At 40.2% G+C, this 15,068-nt stretch overlaps 4 protein-coding genes across 4 annotated transcripts; 2 read left to right on the top strand and 2 right to left on the bottom strand.

The window, feature by feature from the left end:
• Nucleotides 1-4,057: 4,057 nt before the first annotated feature.
• BDCG_08731 (uncharacterized protein) lies at nucleotides 4,058-6,501 on the bottom strand. Its single transcript, XM_045424519.1, has 3 exons — nucleotides 5,891-6,501; nucleotides 5,383-5,811; nucleotides 4,058-5,306 (listed from the first exon to the last, which is right to left on the bottom strand). Exons 1-3 carry the CDS (start codon nucleotides 6,023-6,025, stop codon nucleotides 4,854-4,856), a joined length of 1,017 nt encoding a protein of 338 aa, XP_045273212.1. The 5' UTR covers nucleotides 6,026-6,501; the 3' UTR covers nucleotides 4,058-4,853.
• A 122-nt stretch (nucleotides 6,502-6,623) lies between these two features.
• On the bottom strand, nucleotides 6,624-6,854 carry BDCG_17837 (uncharacterized protein; the record flags this gene model as incomplete). The annotated part of the gene is made up of 1 exon (XM_045426890.1): nucleotides 6,624-6,854. One exon carries the CDS (start codon nucleotides 6,852-6,854, stop codon nucleotides 6,624-6,626), a length of 231 nt encoding a protein of 76 aa, XP_045282659.1.
• Nucleotides 6,855-11,496: 4,642 nt separating this feature from the next.
• BDCG_08729 (sphingolipid long chain base-responsive protein PIL1) lies at nucleotides 11,497-13,687 on the top strand. The gene is made up of 4 exons (XM_045424518.1): nucleotides 11,497-12,174; nucleotides 12,332-12,465; nucleotides 12,530-12,713; nucleotides 12,780-13,687. Exons 1-4 carry the CDS (start codon nucleotides 12,057-12,059, stop codon nucleotides 13,415-13,417), a joined length of 1,074 nt encoding a protein of 357 aa, XP_045273211.1. The 5' UTR covers nucleotides 11,497-12,056; the 3' UTR covers nucleotides 13,418-13,687.
• Nucleotides 13,688-13,924: 237 nt separating this feature from the next.
• BDCG_08728 (uncharacterized protein) lies at nucleotides 13,925-15,068 on the top strand (the record flags this gene model as incomplete). The annotated part of the gene is made up of 2 exons (XM_045424517.1): nucleotides 13,925-13,955; nucleotides 14,058-15,068. The coding sequence occupies 2 exons, from the start codon at nucleotides 13,925-13,927 to the stop codon at nucleotides 14,276-14,278; spliced, it is 252 nt and encodes an 83-aa protein (XP_045273210.1). The 3' UTR covers nucleotides 14,279-15,068.

Here is a 15,068-nt window from a genome sequence, read left to right as displayed (position 1 = left end):
TAATAAAGAAATCAGTATCTGAATTCTTAGAGTTAATTAACTATTTAATCTCATCACAGCTGAAAGATCTTAAAGACTCTGTATTCAGATTGTAATCTGTTGAGACTATCTTTAATTTCAGAACAGCTATATATATCACTGCTTTATATATCAGATTATTCATTACATTATGAAATGTTAATAAGCTGTCAGATAGAATGTAAATGTTATTATAAGACAGATTAATATAGAAGATATCACTATTAATAGATAATAAGAAACTCAAAGTAGTTCTCAGTATTAACTTATATATTACAGTGAATATAGCTCTAGCACTTTATAAACTCAGTAGAGATTAGATTTACAGATAGTTCTAGCATGTAGTATACATAATTAAAGTCTATCAATCTTTTACTTATTAAAATGAATGCAGTGCTGACACTCTAAATCTTTAGAATAATCTTATTAATCACTTAAACTGTTGAATTATTAATTGCTATAACCTCTGAAAATCATGATCTATCACTTATAATTAGACTGGCCGCCGGAACTATGAATTTCATGTTTGATCTCATTTGATCTGATCTCATACATTTCTTGATGTGAATTCTGCTAAGACTAGTCATTAAAAAAACATGCAAAGTAACTATATATCAGATCTTAAAATAGAATCATGACTTGAAAAAAATGAGAAAGTGATCTCATTTGATCTCATTTAGTCTCATTCTTAGCATAAAGTTACTATTTTTAGACATTTTAAGGTTTTTTTTAGACTATTTTTAATTTTTTAAAAAGTAACACTTTTTGATAACACTTAAATGAGATTTAAAGTCATTTAAAGTAATAAAAATAATTTAAATTGAGAAGTGGAAATCATAATCTCATTTGAAAAATGTGATAAGAGTAGACAGTAAGTCTCACTGAAACAGTATGAGACTACTATCTAATGTTAAAACTGTGTAATGAGATCAGTCAAATTGATAATAAAACTATCAAAAAATCTGATCCTGGTCTCAGACACGGTCACACGGTTAGTCTACTTACAATGTGACATCTAGTGTCACTATCTTATATAGTAAGAGAATTCTTGTAAGGTTTTATGAAACAGACTGATATATTTATAACCTCTGCAAGGTTTACTATTTGAAAAGTCTTAGAATTATCTGTAATAAATAATTAAGTTCTATTCTCACTATTCTTTTTCTTCTTTTCTTTGAATTTCTTTATTCTTACAGCATTATAGATTCTTCAATTATTCAGAGTACTATCAGAATTAATTAATCAAGAGTTGTTAAAGTAAGATCTCTCATATTTAGAATATTTTAATAAATTTTCTGAACTGTGATGATTACAGAAGCTCTCTTGAAAACTATTATAATTTTATTCAGTACAGTCTTCACAGGCTGCATTTAATATATTATTGTTAGAATAAGTAGATGTAGTAATCATTGTAGCTGTTATAACTATTATAACTATATTAACTGCAGAATCTGTACTCTGTTAATTCTTTTTTCTCTTTGAAGAATTAAGCTGCAAGTGAATCTTCTTCATAAGTAGATTGATATTCAATATTACAACTGTGAATTTAAAATTCTATATCTTCTCTATCTTCTTTTGAATATAATCTCTTCAATTATTGAGTAGAAGTCAGTAAAAGATATTAAATATTCATACATCTGAGAGAAAAGTATTTATTATTTTCAATTTTATAATAATGAATTAGAACTTATTAAAGAATGTATATAGATTGATAATCTATGTGTTATTAAATAATATAAATTTCAGAACTATCTCACAATGTAACTATATTTTAAAAACAGAGTATTTCTATTTAATCATATTTCAGAGAGTATAAGCAATCTGATTTTTATTATATTTGAAGAAATATGATCTGATACCTGCACTTAATAAGTTTGAGATGAATGTATAAAGTCATTGATTTCTGACATCTCAGAATAGTACTTATTCAGTATCTCTTTATAGAGAGTTCTGTGTCTGTTATTTCTTTATTATATATTAACACTGTGTATCAATTAGTTTCACTTTTATAAAGATACTTTATATAATGTAATTAAATATATCAGTTAGACTATTTAATCTCACAGCATTTTTAACATCTTTCTTGAATTATAAGATGATTTTGTCAATACAGCTATTTAATTTATAAAGATTGAATTTCAATCTTTCATTGAGATTAGAATCTCATGTAACTGTATAAACTGTTAAGATAATAATAGAATAATTATTAACATTCTGAGATTAATTTGTAGAGATTAAGAATCTCTGTTAATAAAGTTTTTTCAGTTGTAATTTAAGTTCTAGAACTCTTTGTCTCTTCTTCTTCATCTTAAATATTATTTTAAGATGTTTTATCTGCTAATCTGATATTATCTTATCTGAATAATAGATATCTGAGTGTTCATTATTCTCATCATAAGAATTAGTATTAAGCTGTTAAGTAGATCAGAAAGCCGGTCTGACTGTGTTAGAAACTGTATTCAAATGAGCTTCAAATTAAAAGAGTGTTTTAAAATGTTTATTAATGAAGCTTTCAAATGCTTCAGAAGAATATTCATTAATAAAGTATAAGTGTAAAGAATTATTATTATTAGTAACTGACTCAGTGAATAGAATACAAGATTATAAATATATATATAAGTAAGATTGTATTAAATTTATCATCTTTATATTTATTTATTAAATTCTTGATATTTATTTATTAAATTCTTGTCAATATTATTCTCTTTTTCTTACTTTTTTTACAAATGTGATATGTTTTCTGCAAGCTTCTTTTTTTTTTTTTTTTTTAAGTAAGCAGTAGTATTATTAATTAACAAGATCTTAAACATATTAATACTGATAGAATAAGACAATTTTAACATCTGATAAATGTATCAAATAAAGCAGTAGTTAAAATAATAATTATATTAACAAGAAATTCTGAATTAATAGTAATTTTATATAAAACAGATCTTATAACCTGTAAAAGATGTAAAGCTTACTTAATTGAAAAGATTACTAGCTTGTGAGAAGTTATATAATGAAAGAATTAGTAAGTCAGATTATATAACCTAATATATTTACAGATAATTAAGTAGTTTTTATAAAACAATAACTTAATTTTATAGAAAATATTCAAGAATATTTTTCATTGAAATAAATTTATTCACAGATTTAGAGAGTTTTTCTATTTTAAATACAGAAAATAATATTTTGTGAATAAATAATAAATTCTCTGAGACTTTTTTTTTTTATAAAAATTATTTATAGTACAGTTTAATACTTCAGAGTTTCTACAGTAGAGGCCTCAGTGACTGAATGGTTAATGCGGCCACCTGATAGTGCCTTGGTGTGGGAAACCAAGACACGTGGGTTCGAAACCGCAGGGGATACATTAAATCCAGAACTCAAGCACCTCAGGTTTCTAATAAATACAGAGGTGTACAAATCACTCCAATGAATCACTCTATGTCCTGAGCTGGGAAGTTATTATTGTATGTATCTAATTGTCACTTCTTTGTATTTTCCTATGTTCTTGTTATCTTGGTGTGGTCTCAACACCTGTATTTCCTCCTGTATAATCAACACTTAACCTGTATTTAACATCATGCAAGGACTCATCATAAGCTCCGCTTGCATATGAGTATAATAAAAGAATAATAATAATAATAATAATCTACAGTAGAGTTTACAGAGATTAAAGTGTATAAATTTCTAATCTTTTCAATTATAATGAGCAGTTGCTGATTGACAGAGATTGAAATGTAAGAATAAATACTTATAAATAATTATTCAGAGATTTACAGCTTAGTATGATATATATATACTGATAGCTACTAGAAGTATTTACAGTAAAAAGATAAATATAGTAGTTAAATATATAATAGTATTCAAGCTGAGTTGTAAATAGTAGTTACAAACTTCTTACTATATAGATTGTGTGTAGTTAAGAGCTGCTAACTCTATTATTATATAAGAGATTGAAATAAAGATAAAAAATCTATAAGAAGCAGAATTTCTTACATTAATATTTAACTTATTTTAACTCATTTTAAGAAATTTTAATTTATTTGTTAATTAGATCTATATTTTATATATATATATATATATATATTTTCACAAATATCAATCACATTGCATATTTGAACAAAAAATGAAAAGAAAAAGACAGTCTGAAACAGAAGACTCAAAAACTTTGAAATAGGTATAAAATAATAGAGAAATAAGAAACATATATGTATATTTAACATAACATAACATGCAAACAATTGAGGCGGGGAGGCGGTAAAGTAACTTGAGTCCTCAGCTCAAGGAAAAACAGCAAGGTAAAAAAAAAAAAGAGAGAGAAAAAAGGAAAAGAGAAAGAGAAAAATAAGGAAAATAAATAAAGAAAAGGACATTAAATTTCTTTCGCTTTCACATGACGGGATGCAAGATACAAAGGGGGGGGGGGGGGGGGGGGCGGAACCCCCCCTTGGTTCTTTTTTTCTTGGCTTAATTTAAAACAAAAGGGGGGGAACCGCGTGTATATATATGTCAATATACATGCGTAACTTCCTCACCGTTTCCAGTGCAAAAAGCGGAGGTATTCATGCAAGATACATAACACACGCCCACGCCCACAGGGCAAACATGTACATACGGGGGGAAGGGGGAGGGGGAGGGGGGTTTATTGGTAGTAGGGGGGGGGGCAAGGCAGCGCAGCACGACAAGGAGGAGGGCTAGGTCAAGACATCAAGTCAAGACCCCGAACCCAACAACGATAACTACACAACGTTCATCTCGTCTCATCTCATCTCATCTCATCTCATGTTCATCTCAACCATGGCATCCAACCATCCATCCACAAACAATCCCCACGCCATACACCTCTCTTACGCGCGCGCATCATGATGTCTGAACGGCTCATACGCCATATCCCTCCCATTCGCATTAGCAGGGGGCCCACCAGCCGCAGCAGGCATGAACGGCGCAGTCGTCGAGCCGGCGCCGCCATACGGGTCCGAGACGCGCTCGTACGTATAGGGAGTCTTCTCAGCGGTGATGCCACTGACACCGCGGGTGCCGCGGCGGCCGCCACCGATGCCGCCGCCGGCGTTGTTGGAGTGGCTGTAGGGGGAGCGGCCGGAGCAGCAGCAGACGCTAAAGAGCCAGAAGACGCCTGAGGCGAGGGAGAAGGCGACGCCGAGCCAGAGGGTTGCGAACATGTTTTTGCCCAGCGTGGCGTGGACGTTGTAGGGTTTTAGCGAGGTGTTGATGGCGGCGGTTAGGGCGGCGTACATGGCTGTGGCGGTGATGGCGGCGGCGAAGAAGAAGACGGAGGAGACCTGGTTTGTTTTATTAGTTTTTTGGATTATTGTGTTTGTTTGGGGGGGGTATGGTATTATTGTGGATAAAACGTACAGCAGACACGATGGTAACGACCAGACTACCCCAGCGACTAAAGACAGCCGCGATACCAACCAGCAACTCGACGCAGGTCGCTACAAACGCCACGATGAAGGCGATGAACATCCAGCCGGCAACCTTCTTGTAGGCGCTCAGGCCCTTGTCCAGGTTATCGGGCAGGAACTTGTCGTCGCTATTATCCTCGACCAGATCTTCGAGATCCCACTCGTCGATGGGGTTGAACCAGTACTTGGCCTTGCGGTCGGTGCATCTAACGATCTTGAACTCGCCGTTCTCGTACTCGCCGTAGCAGTGGTTCCAGAGGCCGACGAGGTAGAAATCGTGCAGGTTGCCGCTGGCGTCGGCTTGTTGGAGGCTGTTGGTGAAGGGCAGGAGTTCGTTCGGGATGCCCTTTGAGTTGAGGTCTAGGTCTTTTAGGTCTGCCTGTGGTTGTGTTAGGATATATATATATATATATATGTATGTATATATATTAAGTACGTATATGTAGAAAACAACTCACCTTGACGAAATAGATATTTTTGAGAGGAGCCTTTGTGTTTGTCACGCCCAAGCCGACGAAGACGAGACAGACTAGGGCGCCGATTGAGAGGAGGTAGGGCGTGAAGATACACGCTATTCTACCGCCTTTGCCCATGGTGACGGAGGGCGAGAGGGATCGATATGGAGGGGGTTGATAGGGTTGACGGGTTTGACGGGTTTGACAGGTTAATGAGGTATCGTTATGCCGATAATTGAGGAGAGAGATATGAGAGGGAGAGGGAGAGAATGGAAGAAATCCAACACCAGGGCGGCGGGCGAGCGAGTGTTTTATTAGAACACGCAAGGCACGGCGGCGGAACTAAGGCTGTTGTTGCGTTGCTGCGGCTGACGCTAGGAATCCAACACGAGAGATTGGCAGCAGGGAGAGTGGGTGGGTACGAGCAGCACAGGACAGACAGAGGAGACAGGACAGGCACAACAGGAACAGCCACAACGCAGCAGGCAGGGTATACAAGATTAACGAGCGCTGGATGCAAGAGTAAACAAAAGAGGGAAAGTAAAGGGTATAAAACAACAGATGCTGGGTTGAAGCTGGTGACGGAGCTGGCTTGCTGCATATATATATATAAATATATATATATATTATTCTGTATACACACAGTAACAAGTTATTAATAATCCACCCGCCCAGCCGCCAAGCCGCCGGCGCCAGCGTCAGCCTTCTACATCTCTTCTTTCCAACAGGTTATTATTTATCTCCACGGCAGGACACTGCTGGTTATTAGTAGTTCTCCCGGCAGATCACAGTATGTATCACAGCAGGATTCTGCACTAGAATCGAGATAGAATTCGTGCCCCTGACCCGTGGCAATAGCCCACACTACCATGGGTTCCACAACGGTTTCGGTCCGCGCGGTGTGTGGAGTTTGTGCTCTGCCCCGGCGTCGCGCCTGTTGTGGCTGTGGGCCGAGGGCTGTGTGCATTGTGCTACGGTGGTTATTCTTCCCTTCTCGTTTCTTTTTTTTTTTTGTTTTCTTTTTTCCTTTTTTTTTCTCTTCTGCGCGCGCTCTTGTGCTGGTCTGTCGTATTGTATCGTATTTTAGATTTTAGTATAGATTGTGAGCGGGCAATAATGAACATGAACATGAACATGTACGAACATGTACATGAACATGGACATACATGATACGGGAGGGAATACGATGTTCCATTTTAACCCCGTCTATTGTTCGTCTGAGGATACGGGAGGCATATGATACCTATGCTGTTCTTGAAGAAGAACCTGTCCCGTCAAAAACACGATATATTACTCCAGCGCGCGGGTTGTAAAATAGTAATAATATAAGAATTTTAATTCCTGAATCTACTGCCATTGAGTAGTGATGACACTGACAGCTGACAGCTGACACTGGCCATAGGGACGTTAATCTTCGTTAGTTAGGCGTTGCTTGGTCAGAGATTTACACAGTGAGTGGAGTGGTTCCCTCCAAACAAGCCATGATCTGACCGCGCGATGCTATAAATAAATCCAAATCCAACAATTTTATTATTCTTTCTCGACTCCCCCGTCCGTGAGATACGCTGTACGCAGCGTAGATCAAATCTCAGCATTCTCAGCATTCTCAGCCTTACCCCCCCTGTCCTGTCTGGCAAATAAACCCAGCGGTGATGGCCCTGCCTCCGAGCCTGTCCTAGGAGCACCGCTAACTAACTATTTAACTAACCTAGTTAATTCAACCAACTAACTCTGTAGCTGCTCCATCCGAAACGATCGCTCGCTTCTGCTGTTTGACATTTTTGCTGTCATTCTTCCTCTCTGACATCCCATGTTCGGACGGACTCTCTTCAGCTACAGCTCCAGCTCCGAACGTCTACTACTCCGCCAGCTATCCGCTTGTCGCTATCACCGTTATTACTGATTATTAAGGGTTGATTCTATTCAATTCAATTTGATCGATAACTACTATATACTATATGAGTGCTCTCTTCTTGGCCCCCTAGGTAAATGATATCCACACATAATCCAGCAAGGGATCAAAAAAAAAAAAAAAGTAAATGAGTTACCATCACAGACAATTATTATTATTTATTATTTCACATTCATATCCCCCGACTTCCTTCAGGTCGGACGATACGATACATAAATACATCCATCCTGTACATATTGCATCCAACCCGCCAAACCACAACCACAACCACAACCCCATTCAAAAACCGACTCAGATCTCCCGTCTCCCATCTCCCATCTCCTATCTCACATCCCACATGCAATCCTTCGCGAATCCTTGGAAATCCCCATGCCATGCAATCTCTAAAAATAGCACTGCCCCACGCCTCGCCTAGTCAGTTAGATAGTTAACTACTAGTTAACTAGTTCGTTAGTGGCTTGACAAAGCCACCGCTCCACCACGCAGACTCACCAACCAAACCACCCGCTGCGTGCGGGGGATGATGGATCTGACGGCCAATCTGTCGCGGTACGGTACTGTACTGTACTGGGCTGGGCTGGGTTTTGTTTGAAGACTGAGAGGGCGGGAGGGGAGGGGGATTGAATTGAATGAATGGATTTAGTATTATTGAAATCGAGTGAGTGAGTGAGAGTGTTTGCTGAAAGCAGCTTCGTCAAATTTGGGGCGGGGGAATGAATTGATCCCATTATGTGTTGGTTAGGGATTATTATTGGTGGTATGCTGCATATGCAAACGCTTGCATGCTTTGTTGTCTTTCATACTCTGTACTGTATGTATAGATGTACTCTTCCCTGATCAGCTTGCTTTGCCTCTCAGTACTGCGTATTATTGCAATGCAATATAAATCACAACCTGCAAAGTTCATAGAAAAAACAAAGAATCTAACAATGTATATTGATATAGATAAAGTACTCTGCAACTATCATCATTTCAAAAATAGGTCATGCAATGCATTCACTTGCATTCTGTTTTTCTCCTTTTAACAATGCTCTCTCTCTTTCTATTTGTATAGATATCTCTCTTGAAAGCATATTCCAAACCCCCTAGCATTTCTTATTCACTTTATTTACTTAATTCTTGTGTGTTTGAAAGGATACTCAGTCTGGGAGAAAACCCAGGTCAACTCTGGCTGAGGAAGAGAAAGGAACAAGTTTGTTTGAATTGAATTGGATTGAATTGAATATAACTGACATCAGACATGGCAGTTTTGAAGGTAGACAAGTTGCTGTGTTGATTCTGTCATTTACTACCCATACATAAAGTGTATATTTTGATAGATAGAAAGGGGGATGCGATAGTAGATTCCCGGATAAAAATGTTCCTTTAGTAGAAGGTGTCAAAGCGCTGACGCTGATGATGGCGATGAAAAATTTGACCCCTCCGCAAATACACTGCAGAAACCAGCATAGAGATAGCCAAAACTCTCCCACATACATCACTACATCTTTGTTCTTTGTTTGAAACACCTAGCCCCTTGCCTTGGCCCGCCTATAGCGAGCGAGCGGGGACAAAAAAACGAGGCGACTTGTCCCACGGACCGTTGGTGAAGAACTTTTTTTTTTTTTTTTTTTTTTTTTTTTTTTTTTTTTTTTGGCCTAAAGATACACATGTGTAACATATTCACTCTGCAGGCCGGGGATGAAGCCCGCCCGCATCGTATCGCATCGCATTGTGCTCTGAGTATGTGCGTGTGTGTATTTTGTCATAGGTGGGAAGAGGATGGGATGACTTGAGGTTCTCGGTTTTTTGGGTGGTTTGAATGTGATCAGTGTGGCTGGGTATGGTCGAGTGAGTATGATGGACGCGTCACTGTGTCTCTCCTCTCTGTTTTCAATATTCAGTTCTTTTGGAGGGTTTTCTATATTTTTGAAAAAGGTGGCTGAAATGGCTGAAGTGACACGGGTATCAATCAATGTGTTGTTATAATCCATAACGGTCCGGCCATTTGATGTTTGATGTTTGCTGCCCTTTTCATCTCTGTCTGCATGTAGTGTTATCTAGTGTTAGAGTAAGTTGTAGCTAGTAGGTTGGAGTGTAATACAATGCTGAGTATGGAAATGGGAAGGGGGAATAAATAATTTATTACTTGAACAAGATAACACGCTCATGCCAATAGTTGTAAATTTTGGGTATTAGTTATGTGTCAATGGGTTGCTTGTAAACTTCTCTCTTTCAACCCCAAGCAAGCCATTCTGAAGATGGTTCATTGTAAGATGTTGGCTCTGGGGAATCTCCCTCTAATCTCCTTCTTCTCCTTTCCACGCCTTGTGAACATAAAATCTTGCAAGTAATATCCTAAGGAAAGGTCCTGTTCGTTCATCCGTCCGCGGAAGTAATTTCCACACTCCAAAGGTGTCTAAGGACGGACGCTGCTTTTGATGGTGTGTCTAACAGTTTGCATTGACCAGATCATTCGCGGTTTAGGGCTATCATTTAGTGAGCCTCTATCTTCCTCTTCCGTAGGGGGCTTCCACGTTCCATATGTCGAGATTAAACATATGCTCAAACATCGTTTTGAAAGAGATGCTCCCATCTATTGTAGTCACCCCTTTGGTAGGGTACCCATTGTATACTCGCGGGGTCGGGCATGAATTTCGTATTGGGCGGATACACTCGCTTTAGGTAGTTACGCCCTACCCTCCTTGCCCTGAAAGCGTGGTCTGGACCCAGCATATCGATATCGAGATTCTTTCCCACAGTCGATTCACATCCCCTTGTTCGTCATGGACATAGATATCAGGCAATTCATTGGAATCACCGGCAAAGCACTGTTGTTTCTCTACACCAGGTTAATGAACGAGCAACTGCCTTGTCGGACGTAAGTTGCACAACGAAAAATGACCAGGAGAGTAACCAAAAGACATCGAGAAAAAGTGAGAGAAAACAAGGATGAGAAACCGAATAAATGAAAACAGGGACAGAGAAGAAGTAGCGAGGGCATTCCGGCCTTCTATTCTATCGAGGCGGTGCAATGTGCCTTCGCTGAATCGTGGCTCTTCAGTTGCGTGTGCATCCTTAAAACTTGCAAAGAGAGAAACCACGCGAGGCTTGTTCGGAATGCCCATGCATATGGCGCTACCGACATTTGCGTGAGATTCGATTTGAGCCCACCACACGATCTCAAATCGAAGCAAGTCAGATCAAGAGATATTCTCCAGTTCTGAAATTCAATTGGCATCTGGTATCCCTAGGCGGGTGTTTTTCTTCGATGAGTTGACAAATGCTCAAAGCATATATGATGGGTATCACGAAAACAAAATATTCCAAATTTCATCCTCATTTAATCTCTGACGGAATTCACCCTGGGAAAGTTTGCCATTCCCTTCGACACCAGTTTGGAAACTCGATACGCGTTTACGTAGCCTCCTAAGTTGGTGAGGGTGGAATTGACTTGCAGATTTCTTTCCTATTGATGCTAGGACCGGGAATTGCGAAGATTTTATGGCGATATCCAATAGTAATCGACCACGCTGGGGCGTTTTGTAGTGAGCAAATGGCTTTTTCCAGAATGGCTGTCATAGCTCAACTTGGAGCGGCGGTGGGGGCTAGCAAAGTGGGTTCGCATAGCTAAAAGAACGACCAAAGTTTTCAATCTCAGTGACGTATAACCAACGTACTCCGTACAGAGCATGGAGTGATCTCACAAGCATCGAGCTGCCGCTCCTTGCGATGCTAATGATGTCATCCACCTGTTTCAGGACCTTGCATAACCTGTACCATTAGCCTGCATTCATGTTAGACAACTTCCAAAGCGTAGAAAAACCTTTGATGCTAAGAAATAGCGGGTCAACAGTTGGTTTAAGTCTTCCTAACGTCTCTGGTTTCTGGGCCTGTTGTCTTGTCAAGAACTGACGTCGTCTAGCTCTTGTCCGTTTTAGGAAGGCTAAGCGATCTCTGTCGACGTCACATCTCGTAGCCGCATCTTATCTTGGAACAGTCAAGCTCCAACATTATTGTTGATATTCATACAACTTACGCACTTCCACTTTGTTTCCTCTCATCCCTCATTCAACCGCGTGTTACCGGGCCTGGTGAGGCTTCGTAACTTTCATTTAAACTCCAGACTTCGCACTCGTTTGCTCCGTTTACGTTTCTGGAAACAGCTACTACTAAATAACTCCCAAACGACGAAACTAGGTGTGGACGCCAACTATTTCTTAAACACATAGTTATATAACGATTCGCCTGATATATATACGATACTTCTTCTTCACAATGCATCGGACGTATTCCATGCGCCAATCGCGCACGCCAACGGCTTCTCAGCTTGAGAACCCGCCCCCTCCGCCCTCGACGACCAAAACGAACCGACTGTTTGGAAGGACCAGTCTTGGTGGGTAAACAGCATTTTTTGTACATTTGCTCCCCGAAAATTATGCCATAATACGTACAAATGTCTCTGTGCTTGCAGAAGAATTGATGTCTTCGTCGAGCTGAACATCATCTTACTCCATTGCTGAGAAGCTACTGATCGCTTTCTTGCCATGTAGGTCATGCGTTTCGGAAACAGACAGCGGGGGCTTTTGGCCCGGACCTATCCAGAAAGCTTTCCCAACTGGTTAAAATGGAGAAAAACGTGATGCGAAGCATGGAGTTGGTGGGTAGAGAGAGAATGGAGGCTGCTGTACGTTTCTTTTGGTGCCATCCTATTACATATTTTGGTTGACTACATATTGATGCATCCACAGCAACAACTTTCTTTTTGGGGAGAGTCATGCGACGATGACGTTTCAGATGTTACCGATAAGCTAGGAGTTTTAATATACGAAATGGGCGAACTAGAGGATCAATTTGTTGATCGATATGACCAGTACCGGGTTACAATGAAAAGCATTCGCAACATCGAAGCATCCGTACAACCAAGCAGAGATAGTATGTTCACTCGTTGGCTTCATATACTACATCTGTTCTGATACTAACCAGCTTTGTGTCTCCTAGGGAAGCAAAAAATAACGGACCAGATAGCGCATCTCAAATACAAAGAGCCCAATTCACCTCGAATCGTAGTATTGGAGCAGGAATTGGTTCGAGCCGAGGCAGAATCACTTGTTGCGGAGGCACAGTTATCTAACATCACGCGAGAGAAAGTAAAGGCTGCGTTTGCCTACCAGTTCGATGCTCTGCGCGAACACTGCGAAAAGCTAGCTATCATAGCTGGATACGGAAAGCATCTGCTTGAATTGATTGACGATACCCCAGTTACACCAGGAGAAACTCGGAATGCTTATGATGGGTACGATGCCAGTAGGGCAATTATTCAAGACTGTGAAGATGCATTGACGCATTGGGTCTCATCTAATGCGGCTGTGAGCTCTAAACTTTCCACTCGTTCTCGCACCCTTTCCCAACGGCGCCGTAATAACATCTCGAAGACGCGTGGTGAGGGTGTGGACCTTACCAGCCAAGATCCTCCCCTCAAAGGCGACCGTGATTCCTGGGTCCCGGTCCAACATCATCCTAACTATCATCAACACCAGGCGGACGAAGTGGACGATGAATATGAGCACGAAGATGTTTTAGAACCGAACGGCGAAGTAAGGGACCGAGAAGATGAGAAACATTCTGTTCCAACTTGATCATACTCCCATCGCCCACGAAATATTCTACATGGTTTGATATGTGCCGTATATTTTGAGCGCGTGGGAGTTGTGCAGGGGGCTAATTTTGTTTCACTCTTTGTTTATTGCAGAAGATTTAAGTGCAATGTTGTTTTTCTTTTTTCTTTTTTTTCCCCTTGGGCAGGAAGGAGAATTTATGCTGATAGTATACTTGCCACAATATCAACTATATAATATATCTTTAATGGTTAATATATTTCTTTCTAGGGTCTACTGAACTTTTTTTTCTCCACTGACATTTTTCCATATGAAAATATACATACATGGTCGTAGAGACTATAAATGTAGATTCGCGTTGTTCAATTACAAGCGCCTACTATAGCTGTGTTATCTCGAGTAAATCCCGATGTGCTACGTAACCACAAAAGCATCATCACCACCCACTAAAACAACATTTGTAAAAGAAAGAAAATATACCCATGTTTGCGAAAGAAATGCCACACGTTGGTCAAACTTGAAGTCACAATGACGGATTCACCCAGTCAACGCAGCTACGGTCTTTGGTCGTCCAAGTTCCACCTTCGAGTTGAAGCAAAGGCTGATGTGATTCCACCAGGATGATTCAGGTGCCACTAATTGCTCTATCCAAATCTTCCAGAGCACTGGGTTTTCCTGAGTGGTGCCTGGCGACTGGAGCTGAACGTCTCATGTGGCGGTATCACAGAAGAGATCCAAGATCAGATTCTCGCCGCCGCCACCGAAACGGCCTGCCAAAATCCCGAAATCCTGTCAGACTCCTCTAATTCTCTTTGGCTGGAGTTTTCGTTCGCACGGACTGCAAATATGATGGCATTCTGGCCAGCACACCGCAAAACGTGAGCGCAGATTACTGGCCAGGTGATATCCAGGTTGCTCAGGTTTATCCGTTAAATGGCGGGTGTGAAAGGCGGTTTTCAATGGGCCAGATATTATTTGTTGTCGCCAATTGACCAACGACCATGTTGCTTCTGTCCTTCCTTTCCAATTACCAAAAAAAGAATTCTCGCAATTGGTCTCATTCATTGAATCTGATGCATTAAATATGAGGTTCGTTTTCCCTAGAACCGAAAAGTTCCATGGTCTCTGGATGTGATCCGATCTGCTCCTCTGTTGAATCACCCCGGCCCTGAAAGTATCGCATTACTGAAAGGGACCTGTCGACGGGCTCTGGTTGATCTTAGTTCACAATGCTGGATATATGAACAAACTATCTGATACGCCTTGATGTTGGACTGGTGGAGTGGCAAAGATATCAGTCTCAGTTTCGCATTTCTGAAGAAGTTAAAACGAGATGGTAGATCCGTTATCGTGTTGGGATGCAGCCTTCTCTACCCCTATCACCAATTCTCACGCATTGGCGACACACGATTAGGGATTACCCGTGGGCACCGGGTGGGCTAATGCCGACTGGGTCAGTGATGCTGCACAAGTATATCTTTACATTTCTCGCCAGATCGATCAATCAACCAGGAGATGTGGCAATTGTCAAAACCTGGCATAGAGATAACGTTAGCTGCGCGAATACTAGTTAAATCTCACGCTCCTCCAACGACCGCGGAGCACTCCCCCGAGCTGCCCGGGAGGTACAAACATCGATGTTAAGCCGGACGGCAAAGTTCCGTCCAGGGCA

This window comes from Blastomyces dermatitidis, assembly GCF_000003525.1.
Source record: "Blastomyces dermatitidis ER-3 genomic scaffold supercont1.12, whole genome shotgun sequence".
NCBI classification, from domain to species: Eukaryota; Fungi; Ascomycota; class Eurotiomycetes; order Onygenales; family Ajellomycetaceae; genus Blastomyces; species Blastomyces dermatitidis.
This window is presented reverse-complemented; position numbering and strand designations above follow the sequence as displayed.

Bases quoted from the DNA above. Each gene is read 5' to 3' on its own strand.
- BDCG_08731 (XM_045424519.1), bottom strand. From the start codon at position 6,025: ATGGGCAAAGGCGGTAGAATAGCGTGTATCTTCACGCCCTACCTCCTC. The intron at 5,812-5,890 runs GTGAGTTGTTTT...ACACAACCACAG, and splicing joins AAAATATCTATTTCGTCAAG to GCAGACCTAAAAGACCTAGA. The intron at 5,307-5,382 runs GTACGTTTTATC...AAAACAAACCAG, and splicing joins TCGTTACCATCGTGTCTGCT to GTCTCCTCCGTCTTCTTCTT.
- BDCG_08729 (XM_045424518.1), top strand. From the start codon at position 12,057: ATGCATCGGACGTATTCCATGCGCCAATCGCGCACGCCAACGGCTTCT. The intron at 12,466-12,529 runs GTACGTTTCTTT...ATGCATCCACAG, and splicing joins GAGAGAGAATGGAGGCTGCT to CAACAACTTTCTTTTTGGGG. The intron at 12,714-12,779 runs GTATGTTCACTC...TGTGTCTCCTAG, and splicing joins CGTACAACCAAGCAGAGATA to GGAAGCAAAAAATAACGGAC.